This window comes from Pristis pectinata, chromosome 25 (genome assembly GCF_009764475.1).
Source record: "Pristis pectinata isolate sPriPec2 chromosome 25, sPriPec2.1.pri, whole genome shotgun sequence".
Lineage (NCBI taxonomy): Eukaryota > Metazoa > Chordata > Chondrichthyes > Rhinopristiformes > Pristidae > Pristis > Pristis pectinata.
In genome coordinates, this window is record NC_067429.1 from 26,134,820 (window position 1) to 26,155,131 (window position 20,312).

At 44.7% G+C, this 20,312-nt stretch overlaps 1 protein-coding gene across 2 annotated transcripts in view; it reads right to left on the reverse strand.

Moving 5' to 3' along the window:
* Positions 1-20,312, reverse strand: part of fmnl1a (formin-like 1a) — a 184,060-nt gene that overhangs the window by 89,360 nt on the left and 74,388 nt on the right. For both annotated transcript variants that reach the window (XM_052038819.1, XM_052038818.1), the window contains exon 2: positions 14,038-14,121. In XM_052038819.1, coding sequence (XP_051894779.1) covers positions 14,038-14,121 — 84 coding nt within the window. The remainder of the gene's footprint in view (positions 1-14,037; positions 14,122-20,312) is intronic.

Consider the following 20,312-nt stretch of genomic DNA (forward strand, 5'->3'; position numbering starts at 1 on the left):
TGGAATCATCCCTCCTAATTACACTGCTGTCACCGTCCTTGACATTTGGGATGGATTTACAATGTCTTCATTTTCCAGTTGACATTAGGCAGCCTACTGGGCACACACTGGAGATAACATAAAGACAGCAAATAATTGGCATTAGGGCTAATCTGCAAGGAAGCAGCTCGTTGTGAAAATCATCTGCCCTTCTCTTCAGGTTAACCCATCTCCCTCAGCTGGGCTTTCTGTCAATGCCAGTGAAAGCGGCATGAGAGGTCTGTGCGTTTGCCTAATCCTGTGCAGAGGACATTCACTAAACTCACGAGGCATTTGCAGATCGTCATAGAACTAACAGCAATAAGGACACTCCAAAAGGAAATCTGCTAAGTATTTATTCAAACTGAAGAGGAGACATCCACTAATCCCCACACTTCATTTTCAAAGGATTTATCTTTGTTCTTTCTAATTCCATCACTGACATGTTCATCTTTTCCACACAGCATCTTGGCAGCCTGCGATATTACAACATAGAGACTGCAAGGTGGGATGTGTGAGTGTGCTTGTGTGGGAGGGAGAATTAAAATATCAGCAAGGATAAAAACTGAGATGGATCCCGGTTATGCTGCCGGGACAGCTAGAGGCAGTCACTTTAGTGACTGTCAGTTGCTTGTGGTTGAACAGATAGTCAAAGTTTTTATAATTATGTCAAGCGGGAAAGGGTGACTAAAGTGAACATAGGTCCCTTGAACGATGAGAAGGGGGAATTAATATTGGGTATTGCGGAAATGGCCGAAGCCTTGAATGACTATTTTGTGTCCGTCTTCATGGTGGAGGACACATCTAACACGCCAAAGAGTGATGTTATGAATGTGATGGGAGGTGAGGACCTCGATACAATTGCTGTCACTAAAGAGATAGTGCTGAGCAAACCAGTGGGCCTAAAGGTAGACAAGTCCCCTGGTCCTGATGGGATGCATCCCAGGGTATTGAACGAAATGGTGCAGGTTATAATAGAGGCGTTTGTGATAATTTATTAAAGTTCTCTGGACTCTGGGCAGGTCCCGGCAGACTGGAAAACAGCAAATGTCATACCACTGTTTAAAAAAGGATATAGGCAAAAGGCAGGTGACTATAGGCCAGTTAGCTTAACGTCTGTAGTCAGGAAAATGCTTGAAGCTATCATTAAGGAAGAAGTACTGAAACACCTGGACAGAAATGATTCCATCAGGCAGATGCAGCATGGATTCAGGTAGGGCAGGTCCTGTTTGACAAACTTCCTGGAGTTCTTCGAGGATATAATGAGCACAGTGGATAGAGGGGAACAGGTGGACGTTGCATACTTGGATTTCCAGAAGGCATTCAATAAGGTGCCACATAAAAGACTTACCCATAAGATAAAGATGCATGGAGTTGGGGGTAATGTATTAGCATGGATAGAGGATTGGTTAACCAATTGAAGGCAGAAAGTTGGGATAAATGGGTGTTTCTCTGGTTGGCAGTCAGTGGTGAGCGGGGTGCCGCAGGTGTCGGTGCTGGGCCTGCAACTGTTCACAATATACAGTACATTAACGATTTGGAAAAGGGGACCGAGTGTAGTGTATCTAAGTTTGCTGATGACACTAAATTGAGTGGAAAAGCAAATTGTGCAGAGGATGCGAAGAGTCTGCAGAGAGATATAGATAGGTTAAGTGAGTGGGCAAGGGTCTGGCAGATGGAGTACAATGTTGGTAAATGCGAGATCATCCACTTTGGATGGAAAAATAGAAGATCAGATTATAATTTAAATGGTGAAAGACTGCAGCATGCTGTTGTGCAGAGGGACTTGGGAGTGTTTGTGCATGAATCGCAAAAGGTTGGTTTGCAGGTGCAACAGGTTATCAAGAAGGCAAATAGAATGTTGGCCTTCATTGCAAGAGGGATTGAATTTAAGAGCAGGGGGGTTATGCTGCAACTGTACAGGGTACTGGTGAGGCCGCACCTGGAGTACTGCGCGCAGTTCTGGTCTCCTTACTTGAGGAAGGATATACTGGCTTTGGAGGCGGTGCAGTGGAGGTTCACCAGGTTGATTCTGGAGATGAGGGGGTTAGCCTATGAGGAGAGATTGAGTCGCCTGGGACTATACTCACTGGAATTCAGAAGAATGAGAGGGGATCTTATAGAGACATATAAAATAATGAAAGGGATAGACAAGATAAAGGCAGGAAGGTTGTTTCCACTGGTAGGTGAGACTAGAACTGGGGGACATAGCCCCAAGATTTGGGGGAGTAGATTTAGGACAGAGATAAAAAGAAACTGCCTTTCCCAGAGAATAGTGAATCTGTGGAATTCTTTGTCCAGGGAAGCAGTGGAGGTTACCTCATTAAATATATATTTAAGACACAGTTAGATAGATTTTTGCACAGTAAGGGAATTAAGGGTTATGGGGAAAAGGCAGGCAGGTGGATCTGAGTCCATGGACAGATCAGCCATGATCTTATTGAATGGCGGAGCTGGCTCGACGGGCCAGATCGCCGACTCCTGCTCCTATTTCTTACGTTCTTAAGCATTGCGCTAGGCTTCAATGTGGCGCATGACAGGACTCGGACCCAAACACCCACAGGCTGTTCATGTGTGGGGAGCATCTGACCCCAAAACCCCATCTAGTTCCCATCTGCCATTTGTCGGGGCCACTGGATCATTGGTGGGGTGATCACTCCACCATCCAATCATTAGGTTTTCTTTCCTCTCATCATGGTAGGAGGCCATTCAGCCCATCAATTCTATGGCAGCTCTCAGCCCATTTTTCTGTTACCTGTTACTGTATCTCTCACATACCCTTCAAACTCTCCCTGATACGCCTGCCACCCTCCCTTCGCTGGGAGGTAATTTACAGCAGCCAATTAACCTACCAGCAAGTCTCTGGGATGTGGGAGGAAACTGGATCCCTGGGGAAAAACTTGTGTGCTTACAGGGAGGAGGTACAAACCTCACAGCATCTGAGGTCCGGTTTGAACCCTGGTCGCTGGAGCTATGAGCTGTGAGGCAGCAACACTACCTGCCATCAGATCGTGGCTGAGCTGTACCCTAACTCCACCAGCCCAGCTGTCTCCGTAACACTTGATCCCATGGTTACCCAAAATCTATCAACTTCATATTTAATATTATTAACTTTACTGGCATCTACTGCTGTCTGTGAGGGAGTGTTCAATACTTCTGTCGCACTCCGTATGAAGAAGCTTGCCCTTACCTATCTTGATGCAAAAAATTGATTTAACTTATCTGTCATTTCTTTGTTTCCTGATATTACTTTACCAGCCTCATTCTCTGGAGTTCCCACACCTACCTGTCTACTTTCTACTTATATATCCATAGAAACTCTTACTGTTTGTTTTGTTATTACAAGTTCTGTCTCAAAATCAATGTTCTCCCTAATGAGCTGTTCAGTCTTTCACTGCTGGATCCTAAAATCTTCCCAGCGCTCTGGTCTCCCACCAGCCCTTGCCACTTTGTATGTCCTACTTTTCAATTAACATGATCCTTGACCTCCTTTATCAACCACAGATTGTGCCTCTTTCCCACGGAATCCCTCTTTCCAATTGTGATAAATTCCTACCAAGTGTTATGGACCAGCTGTTTGAATATCTGCCACTGTTCATCTGTTGACTTATATCTTAGCTTATTTTCCCCAGTCCACTCCACATTCATACCATTATAATTGTCCTTAAGTTAAAGACAGTAGTTTTGGCCCTGTGGTGTTCACCCACAAACTGCATCTGGAATTCTATCATACTGTGGTCACTACTTCCCAGGGGATCTTTAACCACAAGGTCACTTATTAATCCTTCCTCATCACACATGACCAAGTCTAGCCTGCTCCCAGGTAGGTGTCGTAACATACTGCACAAAGGTGCAGTCCCCGACCAACTCCACAAAGTCTTCTTCTATCATACCCATGCCAGGTTGGTTCTTCCGATAAACATGCAACTTAAAATCTCCCGTAACAACTGCAGTTCCCTTCAAACACGTCCCAGATGTTTCCCCATTCATGCTTCGCCCTGTCACGTGGTCACATTTTGGGGCCCATCGACCACTCCCACCTACGTTTTCTTTTCCCCTGCTATTCACGATTTCAATACAAACCAATTCTACATCATTATCCACTGCATCTATATCATGACTCAACACCACTCTGATACCTTGTGAAACAAACAATGTGCTGGAGGAACTCAGCAGGTCAAGCACCATCTGTGGGGGAAAGGAACTGTCGACGTTTCGGGTCAAAACCCTACATCAGTGGCCTACTCCGGCCCCTAATTCACATGTTTATCGGAAACTGGTCAGCAAAAATCACAAATGAAGCGGATCTGCTCCCAGAACCACAACACTGCCTTCCTGTCTCAGGGGAGTCCGAAGGTCTGGCTGACTTTGAGAGATATGTCACACTTCTCTCTCAAATCTTTTGTTAAAATCAGATGAGCAAAGGGGGTGAAAGATTACTGAGGGCTGGTCAGAAGTGTGTACTTGTAGTTACAATCTGATCAGTCACCGTTTAATTAAAGAGCAGAGCAGACTCGATGGGCTGAGCAGCCTGCTTCTGCTCTTAACCTGTTGTGTTCCCACGTAGGTTCTGTGGTTAAGTGCAGCAGCAATAGCAGACTCACTCACAATGCCCTCTGCTCTACCTGGTGCTCTGTGAGTACAGTGACTATCATTTCAACTTTCTGGCACCATTCTACTTATTGTCAAAAGCTCGCTGAAGAATTTGGGAATTAATTCACCGTCTCACTAGCCACAGAAAGCATTCAAATTACTCCTGGTCTGTGCTGCAATGGATGAAATAGTGGTGCTTAATCTGATGGGGTTTGATCCACTGTTCATAAGGCCGCAGACATGAGGATGGAGAGGCAGAGTCAGCTACGACCCCTATCACAGTCGACCAGCCTACTGACACTCAAGAGCTTGGCTCACATATGAGAAACAGGTGCTTGGGTGTGGATGACAGAGGCTGCTGGTGGCTATCAAAGTGCACCAAGAACAACTTGATAAGAGAGAGATGCGCCTGAAAGTCTGTGTGGTTTGCATGTTCTCCCTGTGACTGCGTGGGTTTCCCCTGGGTGCTCCATTTTGCTCCCACATCCCAAAGACACGCAGGTTGGCAGGGTCTAGGTGAGCCCCAAGGGGCCTGTTTCTATGGCTCTGACTCTATCTTGCACCAGTAAAACAGTAACAGGTCGTGCAGAGGAAGTGGTGACATCAACCTGGTCTAACACAGCACTGAATGATGTCTCCTCTTTCCTCCACTTCAATTCCAAATGCCAAACTTTGTACCCCTGTGCCCACTGTTCAAACGTCCACGTGGCAACTCTGCTACAGGTGGAAATGACTCCAGGTCCGCAAGCTGGGGAAATAAATACGGACAGTTTGCCGACCAGCTAAAGCATCAGAGGGGTGTTTAAGCTGAAGATTGTGTATCCAAACTCTTTGAAACCCCAGCACATAAAAGAAATGTTGCATTACTTGGGACCCAGGTAGATGTTTTGGATATACCTCTCACCCTCGTCCGCACAGGGAAAATAAACGCAACCTATCTAGTCTCCCCTCATAACTGAAATGCTCCATCCCAGGCAACATCCTAGTGAATAAAGACAGATCAGGCAGCAGCTGTGGGAAGTTTCACAGAGTTAACATTTCAGGTCAAAGACCCTTCTTCAGTTGCTGAGGGAGTGAGGTTCAGGGGAACTCTCTCCTTGTTCAGTCCCAGAGGAGAGGGCGGGTGAGAGCAGAGGCCCAGAAAATTCAAAAGATCATTCTCCACAATTTCAGCAGCCTTCAAAGAGATTCCACGACCAGACACATCCTCCCTTCTCTTCCCTGTTTAGCATATCGTAAAGATTGTTCGCTTCAGGACTCCTTGGTTCACTCCTCCATTCCCACTGACCACAGCCCTCCCTATCGCATTTTCCTTTGCAGCTGCAGGTGATGCAACGTGTCCTTTCACCTTTTCCCTTCCCACCATCCAGGGACCCAAACAGTCCTTCCAGGTGAAGCAGCGATTCCCAATCTAGCGTACTGCATTCAGTGTTCACCATGTGGCCTCCCCTACAAACCAAATGGAAATTGGGTGATTGCTTTGTGGAGCACCTGCATTCAATCCACAGGGTCAACCCTGAACTTCCCGTGCCTGCCACTTTAATTCTCCATCCGACTCTCATTCTAACCTATCCATCTGCAGCCTCTGGCACTGTTACAATGCGGCTCAACACATGTTTGATGAACAACTCATCTTCTGTCTGGGCACACTGCAGCCCTCTGGACAATATTGAATTCTACAACTTCGGTAACTTGATTTCCTGGTCTGTATCAGTTGTCCATCTATGATGTTAGCTCAGCTTGTTTGCTTTTTGTTCTTTTCCCAACCACCCACCCCTTTTTTGACCCTCTGGGCGTCGAGGACGTGCACAGCCTGACCTTTTGCAACTCCTACATTTGTCTGTCTCTGTTCTCACCCTCTAACTGCTCCCATTCACTCATTGATCAGATAATCTTGTTTACACCTTATCCCCATGGTCAACCTGCTTTTACCCTGTCAGAGACACCGCACTCCCCACCCTCCCTGCAGCCTAATAAGCTTCTTTTGTGTCCTGCCCAGTTCTGACAAAGGGTCTTTGACTAGAAGTGCAACTCTGTTTCTCTCCCCACAGATGCAGCCTGACCTGCTGAGTATTTCCTGCGTCTTCTGTTTATATTTCAGATTTCCAGCATCTGCAGTTTTTTTTATTCCAACACCCTGGTGAACCTCCTCTGCAGCCTCTCAAATGCAATCACATCCTTCTTATAACGTGACAACCAGAGCTCCAACTGTGGTCTAACTAAAGTTTTACATAGCTGCACAAATAGACAGCCAGGGAAAGTCTAGTTAAATCAGAGCAATGCCTTGCTTTCAAAGGTCTGCAATTTCCTAATAGCACAGATTCACACAGCACAGGAGATCATTCACCCACACATGTATACTGGCTCTGTATACAAGACCTATTCAATCATTCTAAACCCTCTGCTCTGTCCCTAAAGCTGTACAATGCTTTCCCTTTTTAATACCTATGCATAAGTTATAATTAAATCTGTTTCCACCACCACATGCAGCTACACATTCTCTCAACATTATTGCACACCTACATTAATATTTACACACCTTCACAATGCAACAGTGAATCCTGGCCTATTTGGGTATTCCCTGGTGGGAGAAGTAACTGGACAGCTAGGAATTGTCTCTGTGCTGCAACACTGGATTAACATTAACATTGGTTTATTATTGTCACGTGTACCCAGATACGGTTAAAAAAAACTTTTGTTTGCGTGCCATCCAAGCAGATTATGCCAGACACAAGTGCATTGAGGAAGTGAACGGAGAACAGAGTGAAGAATGCAGAATATAGTGTAGCAGATACTTAGAAAGTGCAGTGAAGGTAAACAAAGTGCAAGGGCCACAATGAGATACACTGAGAAATCAAGAATTCAAGACAGAAAAGAGGGAACATGGTACTAGTCAAGACACCCAACCCTGTCTACCATCTCCTCAGCCCTTCTACAAGGTCTAGGTATCAACATCCAGTGTTGGCAGCAAGCTCTAGTGTGTACCTGTAATAGCCGAACAGCTCTCAGTCATATTACCTGGTCTCGCGCTCCAAGAGAGTCCACACAGGCAAGGTTACCAAAGAACCATATCCGAATGAATTCACACCCTGCCCCCCCACCCACTTCGGTGACCATTTAAAAATGTGTTAATCACTTAAGACATAGATGAGGCAAAATTCTCTCTCTCAGTGAGTCGTTATTCTTTGGAACTCTTCTTCGAAGTGCGGGGGAATATTTTTTTTTACGGCAGAGGCAGATAGATTTGTGTTAAACAACAGGGAAGGGGTGAAAGATCATAGCAGGTAGATAGGAATGAGGAGATGAGTTTACAGTCAGATCAGCTGTGGACTCACTCAAAGACGGGGACAGGCTTGAGGGGCTGAGTGACCTAATCCAGCCCCTAATTTGAACATTTGTTGGGAAAACCGTCAGCAAAACTCGCAAGTGAAGCTGCTGCCAGACCACTGCCTTCCTACTTCAGGAGTCCAATGTCTGCCTGAGACTGAGATATATTGTCCTTCTCTCTTGAGCCTTCCATTATAATTAGCAACTCACCATGTGCAGAATCACACACATTCTAACTCTTCTTATTGAATGAGCTAATCCTTGAATAAATTCTGTTTACTCTAGCTGGGTGTGAACATGCAAATGGACATTTGCATTTACACTTATTAGTTAAGCAGTGACTTATCACATTGAGCTGCACCAGTGGCTTGATTTCCAAAACAGCATTATGAGAATATATTTACTTCACCGGTGAGTATAGTGGAATTGTGCAGATGTCAAACCTGCAAGAGAACCCATTCATTTGCTACAAGAAAAAACTGTACCAAAAATGTTTCATTAACATATGTGAGAGGCATTTGGTCAGAGAAAAATAAAACTGCTTTTTCCACCTCCAATGTAGAGAAGCCTGTCACATAAACACAGCCATCTCACACCATCCACACTGTCTATTGCACCCAGCTGCATGGGTCCAAACACCAACAGCACTGAGAAAGCCCTTCTAATCTTTTCAGAGGCTTCCCACGTGGATCAATGTGATTAAGTTATCTGCACTTCATGATGAACAAGGTCCAATTCAAATGCTTTATGTTTCAAATTTCCAGAAGTGTTTTCAGTTACTGTTTCCTGTTAATACTTTAGTATCACTTTTCAAACGTCATTCCCTCTCCCATTTTAAACCCCTTTCCACCTCTCCTGCCAGCCTTCTAGAGGATAGGTTTTCTTTTTAAATGTATTCATTATTTTGCCTTCAATGTGCTGCATACAAGGCAAGCATTTATTACCTATCCCTAACTGCCCTTGAGAAGGTGATGGTGAGCCCCCTACTCAAACCTCTTGCAGTTGTTCTGCAGAAGGTGCTCTCATGCTGTTGTTGGTCAAGGAGTTCTAGGATTTAGATCTAGTGATAATGAAGAGCCAGTGATATATGTGGCTTGGAAGGGAACCTGCAGGCGGTGGTGCACGTTGCTCTCGTCCTTCTTGGTGTGAGAGGTTTTGGGGATGCACTCAGAGTGACCAGCAGTTTGTAGCTGGTATGCACAGCAGCTACTGGGCACCAGTGGTAGAGAGAATGAATGAACGTTGACAGATCGGCTGGTAATTAGCCAGAATGGATTTATCCTGCTTTTTCTGAGAGCAGGACATACCCGGGCAATTTTCTGGAGTGTCGGGTGGATGTAATTCATGGAACGGCTTGGCTAGAGTAGAGGCACAACTGGTTCTGGAGCACAGGTCTACAGTACAAAAGCTGGTACATTGTCTGGTCCCAGAGCCTTCGCTATATCCGGAGCAGAGAGCATTTCTCGGTACCACACAGAGTGAATCAAACTGGCGGAAGACACACATCACCGGGCAGCATCGATTTTGTTAAGCCAATGTCTGCACACTTGGACCTCCAGGAATCACTGAACAATGACCGGGAGGGCATGGTTTGACGATGGGGGGGTGGGGGGGGCCGGTGATTGATGTTAGTGGTGGAGCACCTGTTCATTATCCTCACCACCCACTCCCTTCTACCCCAGGCCGATTCCATTGTCCACCTCCCCTCTTTTGTCCACCTATCACTGCTCTGCTTTTCCCTCCTATATACTGGGCTTCCCCTTTTCCTATCTTCAGTCCTGAAGAAGGGTCCTGACCCGAAATGTTGACCACCTGCTTTTCTCCATGGCTGCTGCCTGGCCCGCTGAGTTCCTCAGCAGCATAGTGTTTTTCATTCACATTGTCCTTACTATCATGTTCTTTGGGATCAGCTAACAGCAGGGATTGAATCTGCAGAACTGTAGGTCTCAGCGAGACCATTCAATGGAACCCGTCCTCAAGCATAAAATCAACACAGTGGGTTTCAAAAGAGAGAAGCCAAGCACAAAAGGCTCCCAAAAAGGGGCCATTCCATAGATGGAGCAGACTCGAGGGACCAAGTGGCCTTCACATGCTCATCTGTTCACCTGGACCCCAGCTCCAGCCAAGAGTTCTTAACGTTCTTCTCTACTGTTGGGATTGAGATTCTCACTGGATCTCACACGGAAGGAATGCACAGAAGGAAGCCCTGCAAAAGCTGTCTAAGAATCAACGTGATAAAGGCCCGTAAACTCACCATCCTTTCTGAGGCCAGGTACCCCACAGTATAGATACAACCTCCTGGCATAAACACAGCATAAGGAACAGAGACAACTGAACAAACAATGCAGGAAAGAAAAGATCTGATTCCTGGGAAGTAGGGGGTGTTTGTGAGGCAGGTACAGTTTGTGAAGGATGGGTGGGCTTCACTTGAACAAAACTGGGGTCAGTGCCTGGCCAGCTGTATAATTAGTGTGGCAGGGGATTATCTACACAAGTACAGTGCAGTTATGGAAAAAAACACCATCAGACAGCAAAGGAAAAGGCTGCAGGAGAGGGAAAATAACACAGAACAGACCTCAAGGAAGAGAAAAAAATGATAAAAATTATTTATAGGAAGTTTGAACAGAGTGCTGGATATATGTGTAGGAGGTAATTCAGCCTGTTGAACCTCCGCCAGCTCTCAGACACCCCCTCAGTCCCATACCCCCACTAATTCCCATGTAACCTATTCTCTCCTATGTTCCCACCAACTCCCCTCAGATTTTCCTGCCACCCACCTAAACTAGGAATAACTTAGTGGTCAACTAATCCACCAACCCCACATCTTTGGGATGTGGGAGGAAACTGGAACATCCAGAGGTAACCCACGTGGTCCCAGAGAGAACGTACAGACTCCAGACCGACAGTACCCGAGGTCAGGATTGAACCCGTCACTGGAGACGGCAGCTCCAACTGTTGCACCAACAAGCCATTCAATGTATTGATAATTAAAATAAAATGGAATGGTTAGGGACACAGGAACAAGAGTAGGCTATTCAGCCTTCCAGTCTATACTGCCATTTGATTACATCACATCTGCACCTAAACTCCACTTACCAGCCCCGTGTTCATATCCACTGATATCCTCAGGCAACAAGAGCAAATATAAATATGGTAAACCCAACACAGGAGCTATAACCAGGGTGGTGTAGACTCGTATGGGCCTGAGATTGGAAAATCCCCATTATAATCAGGAGAGATCAAGGACAAAAAGAGCATTCTATTACAGCTTTCAAATTTAAGGACGTTACAATGGACTATATCAACAGATGATCTGCACATCCCGATAAAATACAAAGGGAGCTGCTACAACACGCGCTGTGCTTCACAGTTCGAATCATGGGTGGCACTTTGGTGCAGCTCATAGAACTGCTGCCTCACAGACCCAGGAATCTGAGTTCGATTCTGACCTCCGGTTCTGTCTGTATCAGTTTCCCCTGGGTGCTCTGGTTTCTTCCCACATTGCAAAGATATGCAGGTTAGTTGGTCACTGAAAATTGCCCCTAGTGTGCAGGTGAGTGGTAGATTCGGGCGGGGGGGGGGGGGGGGGGGGGGCATTGTTGATGGGACAGTAGGGAGAACAAAATGGGATGTGTGTAAATTAGTGTTGGTGCAAACTCCTTGGGCCTGTTTTGGTTCTGTACGCTGAAGAGATCAAGGAATAATAAGGAATAATGGAAAATCAATAAAGGGGGGTGCTGCAGAGAAATATACAAGAAGAGGACAAAAATAAACCTCGGGTAGTCTGGGATAATGTTTGTGATCAATGTGCTTTATAGACTGAGTCCTAGACCTTAATGTTTATGTCTAATGTGGAAAAAAGTACTTCTTGATTTAGATCCAGGGAATTAAGGACATATCAACAATATATCAAAGCAGAAGAAAAACTGCTTTCACAACATAGGTTCAGCGTAAAAATAGGAAAAGGATGATAAAAATAAAGTCGCTGAACTAGAAAAAGGCAAATGACAGTGAGAGGGCAAGTACGTGACCCAAATCAACTGGAGGGAGAGCTGGTGAACAGAATGACAAATGAGTGAAGGAGAAGGTGGAGAGAGTATAAAATAGTGACAAGGGTTGAGAGGATAGATACAAAGGATGGAGTTTTTCCTGTTAGAATCCCAGGAGACTCAGCTCTTCATAGAACATGGAACACTACAGCACAGTACAGGCCCTTCAGCCCACGATGTTGTGCCGACATTTTATCCTGCTCTAAGATCTATCTAACCCTTCCCTCCCACATAGCCACCCATTTCTCTACCATTCATGTGTCTATCTAAGAGTCTCTTAAATGTCCCTAATGTACCTGCTCCCACAACCTCTGCTGGCAGTGCGTTCCACGCACCCACCACTCTCTGTGTAAAAAAACTTACCTCCGACATCCTCCTCCAATCACCTTAAAATTATGCCCCCTCGTATTACAGCATTTTTGCCCTGGGAAAGTCTCTGAATGTCCACTCGATCTATGCCTCTTATCATTTTGTACACCTCTATCAAGTCACCTCTCATCCTCCTCCTCTCCAACGAGAAAAGCCCTAGCTCACTCAACCTATCCTCATAAAACGTGCTCTTTAATCCAGGCAGCATACTGGTAAATCTCCTCTGCACCCTCTCCAAAGCTTCCACATCCTTCCTATAACGAGGCGACCAGAACTGAACACAATACTCCAAGTGTGGTCTAACCAGAGATCTGTAGAGCTGCAACATTACCTCGTGGCTCTTGAACTCAATACCCCAACTAATGAAGGCCAACACACCATACACCTTCTTAACAACCCTAACAACCTATGCAGCAAAAGAATTCAGTAGAATCTTTTTCTCAGTCCAATTTGTATCTATGTTGTAATTTGTAACTTCTGTAGATGTAGTGTTCAAAGTATCCTGACTGGTTGCATCATGGCCTGGTATGGCAATTCCAATGCACAGGAACACAAGAGGCTGCAGAGAGTATCCTCTGGATACTCCAGTTTCCTCCCACATCCCAAAGGTGTGTGGGTTGGTGGATTAATTAACTGCTGTAAATTATTCCTAGTTTAGGTGGGTGGCAGGAAAATCTGAGGGGAGTTGGTGGGAACATAGGAGAGAATAGGTTACATGGAAATTAGTGGGGGTATGGGACTGAGGGGGGTGACTGAGAGCTGGCGTAGGTTCAACAGGCGGAGAGTGCATGGTGCATCACAAGCACAACCCTCCCCACCACTGACAGCACCTATCATCAAGGAATCCCACCATCCCAGTCATGCCCTCTTCTCGCTGCTACCATTGGGTAGGAAGTACAGAAGCCTGGAGTCCCACACAACCAGGTTCAGGAACAGCTACTTTCCTACAACTATCAGGTTCTTGAACCAACCTGCAAAACCCTAACCCTACCTCAGCAACAGAACACTATGGACCACCTCTCGCATCACCATGGACTTGTATCTGTGGTTTTATTGCACTAATATCTTGCTTTGCACAGTCTTTTTTTCTCTTCACTGTCTTGTACAGTTTATGTTCTGTGTGTTGTCTGGGTATATGCTACAAGCAAAGACCAGGTGTATGCTATAAGCAAAGGCCAGGATGTCTGATATAAGCACTTGAAGCTGGGGAAAATTTAGAAAAGAGATGGCAGGGCAGTAAAATAAGTTTTGAATGACTCTGCTTAGGTTCACTGGCACAGTGGGATTACTGACCACACTTGTGCCATAAACCTCCATGGCTGTTGAAGCCTCCTGAGCTATCAGTGAAGACCACCATTCGCAAATTTAGGCTCCTTTAATAAATAATTGACTGATAGTTCTTAGACAAGTTTAAAAATTTAACAAGAAAAATTGCTGATGTGAAATTTAAATGACCTTTCCAAGAACTGGAGGCTTGTGGAAAGATGCAAATAGAAGAATCCATCTAAATCAAGTCCACAGTGATAAATGGCAGACTCAACAAATAATCTCATTCTTCAACTGTCCGTCTCACTGAAAAGTGCTGAAGTCGCAGCGACATGATTTCATCAGCGCGTAGTTGAGGTAGTCAGAAATTATATCTTGACAAATGAGACTGGAAGGCTGAACAAGCCCAATTTACCTGATCACAGATAAGTTCCCACTTCTTCTCATTGTCATACTGGCTCAGCAGTTTCACCTTGTCTGGAGGTAGGTTCATGCAGTTCTGCAGAGAAAGAGAAGTAGGGAGAAAGTTACAATCATCATCTTGTCACTCATAGAAAATAGGAGCAGGAGTCAGTCATTCAGCCTGTTCTCCCATTCAATATGATCTCTCAATACCACATTACCGCTCGCTTCCTACACCCAATAATGTCTTTTGTGTCTAGAAATCTATCCATCTTCTTCAGAAATACATTCAATGACTTATGCTCCACAGCCTTCTGTGGTAGTAAATTCCACTGGTTCACCAGCTTTTGACTGAAGACATTTCTCCTCATCTCACACCTAAGTGTCTTACCCCATACCCTGAGACGGTGATCCCTGGTTCTAGACTACGACAGCACCCAGAGATCCAGCCTGCTGAGCCCTGTGGGAATTTTGTACATTCCAGAGGGAATACCTCTCATTCTTCTAAACTCTAGGGAATACAGGCCTAGTGAACCCAATCTCTCCTCATACGACAGTGCTGTCATATCAGGAACCTGTCTAATGAACACGCTCCTGTTCACATCGATGGTGCTAAAATGGTTGAGAGCTTCAAGTTCCTAGGTGTAAATATCACCAATAGCTTGTCCAGGTCTAACCATGTAGACGGTATGGCCAAGAAAATGCACCAGCGCCTCTACTTCCTCAGGAGACTAAGGAAATTTTTATGGATACACCATAGAAAGCATCCTATTTGGATGCATCATGGCTTGGTATGGCAACTCCTCTGCGCAAGACTGCAAGAAACTGCAAAAAGTTGAGGACACAGCTCAGCACATCACAAAAACCAACCTCCCCTCCATGGTCTACACTTCTTGCTGCATTGGAAAAGCAGCCAGCATAATCAAAGACCCCTCCCCCCCTGTATATTCTCTCTTCTCCCCTGTCCCATCAAGTAGAAGATACAAAAGCCTGAAAGCACGTACTACCAGGCTCAAGGACAGCTTCTATCCCACTGTTAAAAGACTCTTGAACGGACCTCTTGTACGGTAAGATGGACTCTTGACCTCGCAATCTACTTCATCAAGGCCTTGCACCTTTTTACCAGCCTGCACTGAACCTTCTCTGTAACTGTAACACAATATTCTGCATTATGTCATTGCTTTTCCCTTATACCACCTCGATATAGTCGTGTGGTGAAATGATCTGTGTTGATGGTATGCAAAACAAAATTTTTCACTGTACCTTGGTACAGTGACAATAATAAACCAATTACTTTGTTGTACTCCCTCTACGGGACCGAGACTGCACACAGTGGTCTCATCAAGGTAGTTGTAAGATCTGCAACATCCATAATGAAATAAGTCAGTGACTGTAAAATCTATACAGTAGATATATATACCAGAAATACTCAGAAGAAATTTTAACTCTCTGCACTACTTTGCCATATGTGGGGATTGAGCATTTGTTCTGCTGGCGAAAGCTCAAGCAACATCTACCTTGCTTTGACCCCGTCTGTTAAATTACATTTCCAGTGATAATGGACAAATAAATGGTAACAGTGTGAGTCATTACCATATAGTCCACGTTACAAAAGCTCTGGCCAAAAGGAGAGGCAAACTGTAGCCCAAGGAAAACAAGCAGCTGAGGGCCCACTTTCCAATCTGACCCTCAAAGTCCCACCAACTCAAGTCCCACTTGCATTATGATTTATTATTCACTGATTTTATGAGGTTTAAATTTTATATGGCTGGAGCTTTGTAAATATCTATTCCTACCATTATTACTGATTCAGTGAATCATTTCTAATGCAGAACATGCTGATTGGACCAGGCACAACAATGTGCAAGGTGCACACAAATGCAAACCTCACATGCAGCATGGTACATTCAAAAACATCTCACAATGCCAAAAAAAACAATGAGATCCACATTAATAACCCCAGGCAGAACTGAACTGCATTGAAAATTGAGTCTCCAGCTGCTTAACACAAACCCATCTACAAAGAACCAGCAATGACAGCTATAGAATCAATAATGCATGTACGTAGACACTGCACAAAAATATCTGAGCTCCCTGCACCTCAACTACTGTCATAACAGGCTTATCTCATCTGCTGCAAACCACCAACTTCATAATTAAGCACTGGCAGTTATGGTTTCAAAAATACAATCAAAAGCTGAAGCCTCTTCAACACTTCTTTTCGTGTTGATTTTGTTATTTAAAACTTTCACTAACACTGGGATTATTTGAACATTCATTAAGAAAGACTGAGTTGCAACCTGTACTGCCCCAGAAAAGCAACAGCATCCAAATACAGAGCATTCAGCCAGTTCAAGACAGGATTCCTTCCATTAACAGATAACACCATCTTCTGTGTTTGCCAGTCTTGTTCACGAGATCAGCCAATGAAGCCTGCACAGCTGAAGAGAGCATGCAGGGGACCCTTCCTTGGGCTTGGAAGTTAGGAATGATCAGGAGGGGTTTATTCACATTATGTACAAGTTAGAGAGTACATCTTGACAATGGGATGGCTGGTCAGTGACCAATAGCTCTCATGAACAAAGAACACTACATGATATACGTCAGTACTTTAAAATTCAACTCTAGTGCCTGATATCGTTGGGTGTTTTGAAAGGTCCTCGAGTGGGCAGTGGTGTCTGTGAAGATGCTGCTAGCCCATCTTCTCGAACTGGAACATTTACTTACTGATACAATCATGTGACTTGTTAGACCGGGTCAGAGGGAAGAGAAGCCTGTTGGTGTGATCCAGGAGTCACACGTGGGCCAGATCAGGTGAGAACACAAAAAGGACATTGGTGAATCGCTTGGACATTTACAATGATCCAACAATTCCATGGCCACTTTTACAGCTTTTTGTTTATTTTACAGGAATCTCAGCCACAACTGAGTTACTTCACTTTGTCAACACAAGCCTTGTACCCTACACTTCTACCCAGAACAGATGCCATGGGTACACAAGAGACTGCAGATGCTGGAATATGGAGCAACACACAAAACACTGGAGGTACTCAGTGGGTCAGGCAGCATCTATGGAGGGAAATGGACAGTCTACGTTTCAGGTCAAGACCCTCCATCTAAGAGTCACAGTGTGCACAGCAGTAACAGCAGTGCCCTTGTTACCTGCGTAATAATCCAAGTCTTTGAAGATTTATCTTCAAATTATGCTCTTGAAACAACGGAGGGAGGAGTTCAGTCTCTACACAGAAAATAAGGGGTTAGAACATCCCACCTGCATACAGGTAGTTGCAATGCCTAACTTTGTTTCAGGTTGGAAGGGGGGCAGGTAGCCGATTGCAGAACACCGCCCTTCTGACTGTCCTGTCACTGCACAGTGACTCCCCTCACCAAAGAATGAGAGTGGGACATCCCTCTCTCCTGCACTTCCCGGCCCAGTCACAGAGAGAGGAACATCAGTAGTGGCCTCCTCTTCCAGCAGCCCAAGCTCCAGAGAAATCTCGCCGACCGCTGGGTCGCAAAGTGGGGAGAGGACTCCGACTGAGATTCCAAGGAAGGGGGTATATCTGTGGGCTCAGTCTGGGACACAGAGGGGTAGTGGGAGTGGGGGGGAGGGGGTGGGGTAGTGTCAAAAGCCTTTGATAACAAGAGTTTCAAACTTCTTCAGTTAATGAAATTTCATTAAGAGTGTTGAATAAAAAGGCATTAATGTGAAATGCTCTCTCCACAGATGCTGCCTGCATTTTGTATTTTCAATTTAAAAGTGAATTGTTAACTTATTTTTAAACTTGTGCCTCAGCCTACACCAATAGCGAGACTGCTTTTGCAACGTGTGATCAGTCCTTCACAAGGTGATGCACCATCAGCAGAAACACACAGAGAACTACTGAAGTGGTCTAGCTAAGGAAGTCCTTCATACTGATCCCTCATTGACGCAGGCATCCCATTCAAAAAGGTTCCTTTCCTGCAAATCCTAAATATCTTTGTCACGTTATGCATCTTGAGACGGAATCTGAGGAGGGTTTATGGGGATGTGGGGAGAATAAAATATGATTAATGTAGGATTAGAGAAATTGAATGGTTGATGGTCAATGCAGACTTGGTTGGCTGAAGGACATATTTCTCTTTGAATCTCTAATTTTTTGTTCTTTAGACATGCATACTTCGTGGAAATCCAGATCAATTTATACATTTGATCTGCAATATAATTTATAGATTAGGCTGAATTTTACACATACATAGAAGTCTACATCCTAACAATTAAAACAATTCCTTCCTAGAATTGCAACTAATTCTGAAATATAAATGCCTTCTGATACTGCTATGGACATGTTTCGACTGTCTAAGGTTGGGCTAAAATGTTCCAGTTTCCGGTTACTTATTATTTGCATTTCCAGTTCTCTGAAGTTATTCTACTGAAACTGAACTATACTCCTTAAGACTAAATAGAAACAGAATTACTATTTTATCAAAAAGCAAAATACTGCAGATGCTGGAAATCTGAAATAAAAACAGAAAATGCTGAAAACACTCAGCAAGTCAGGCAGCATCTGTGGAGAGAGAAGCAGTGTTAACATTATGGGTCAATAACCTATCATCGATAAAAAAAAATTTTCAGTTTCTGCTGCCTTTTAATCTTTTACTTATTGCATATAAAGCATGAGCAAACTGTAGGGTAGCAATGTTTACCACTACAATTCTGTGCACAATATATACAGCCTATGAAAAATGACATAAGCCTTTTCTTTTCCCCAGTTTTACTTGTACATTTGCCCCACATGCCGGAGATTTGTACAGAGCTAATATGACATAAGCCTCGGATCCAGATTGTTCTTCCTCTTTTCCTTCAGGAGAAACCTGTCAGATTTCAGGTGATGGGCACTGCCTGGGATGAACATCAAACAATACAGCACAAGAACAGGCCATTCAGCCTGCCATGTCTGTGCTGACTATGATGCTAATCTAAATTAATCCCATCTGCCTGCTCCTTGGTCTATATCTCTATTCATTGCCTGTTCATGTGCCTGTCTAAATGCCTCTTAAACATTGCCATCGTAACCGCTTCTACCACTTCCCCTGGCAGCATGTTCCAAGCACCTACCACCCTGTGTGGGGAAAAAAAACTTGCCTCACAAATATCCTTTAACTTTCCCCCTCTCACCTTAAACCTCTGCCTTCTCGTGTTTGATCTTTCCATCCTGGGTTACGCCTCTCATAATTTTATGTACTTCCATCAAGTTGCCCCTCATCGTCCAACGCTCCAGAAAAAAGAATCCAAGTTTGTTTTATCTCTCCTTGTAGCTAATTCTCTCCAACCCAGGCAACATCCAGGTGACCCTCTTCTGCACCTTCTCCAAAGCCTCCATATCCTTCCTGTGGTGTGGTGACCAGAACTGCACACAATACTCCAAATGTGGCCAGACCAAAGTGTTATATAGCTGCAACATGACTTCCCAACTTTTATACTCAACAAGGTCGAAGAGCCAATTTTATGGGGAAAACAGGGATAACTGCGGCCTTCAGATTGGCGTCAACCAAGTCCAGTCATGTAACCTCTTGCAACAGCACTGAGACCAATGCAGTACGGGATTAGCTGAAGGGAGAGACTCAGGAGTTTAGCGCGGTTGCCGAGTGGTATGAATTGGAGACATTACACTCCGGTAGAAAACTGACAAATGGTGCTTCGGACATCCAAACCCAGGGACTCCTCAGTCCCTGTCAGACACCAGAATCTTTTAAAGCCTCGAAGTGAATAAGTCAATAAAATGTGCTCAACCTCAATGTTACAAGCATCTGAAATAGGAGTAGACCCTCAAGCTTGACCTTTGACCTCAGCACCATTTTCACTGAATTAGTTAAGAGGCACAATATGTCAAGGAGAACAGCTTGAAGAAAGAATTTTTCCCACCTTCCATGATCTGGGCTTGGTCAGTTCAGGGTTTGTTCCTGTGAACCATCACACTGTCATTGTGCATCAAGTGCAGTGACTTTGACAGTGAGAGATACAGCGACAGTGAACTATGCATTGAAGCAGAGCAAAGTTGCAACTGCCTCTGTGGTTCACAACTTGTCTCATCATCACTAGTCAGTACATCAGGAACTCACCCAGCCAATCCCATCACTGTAGCACTCACATTTAGTAGCAGCACCACTAACAGCTGAAAAGTGCTGATTTGACTGTGGGGAATGTCCCTTTAAGAACTGATTGCAAAGATCAACCCTGCTGTACTTCATGCTGAGACCTGCCAGAGCTTGCAACACCTCAACAGCGAACGCCATGCTGAAACCGAC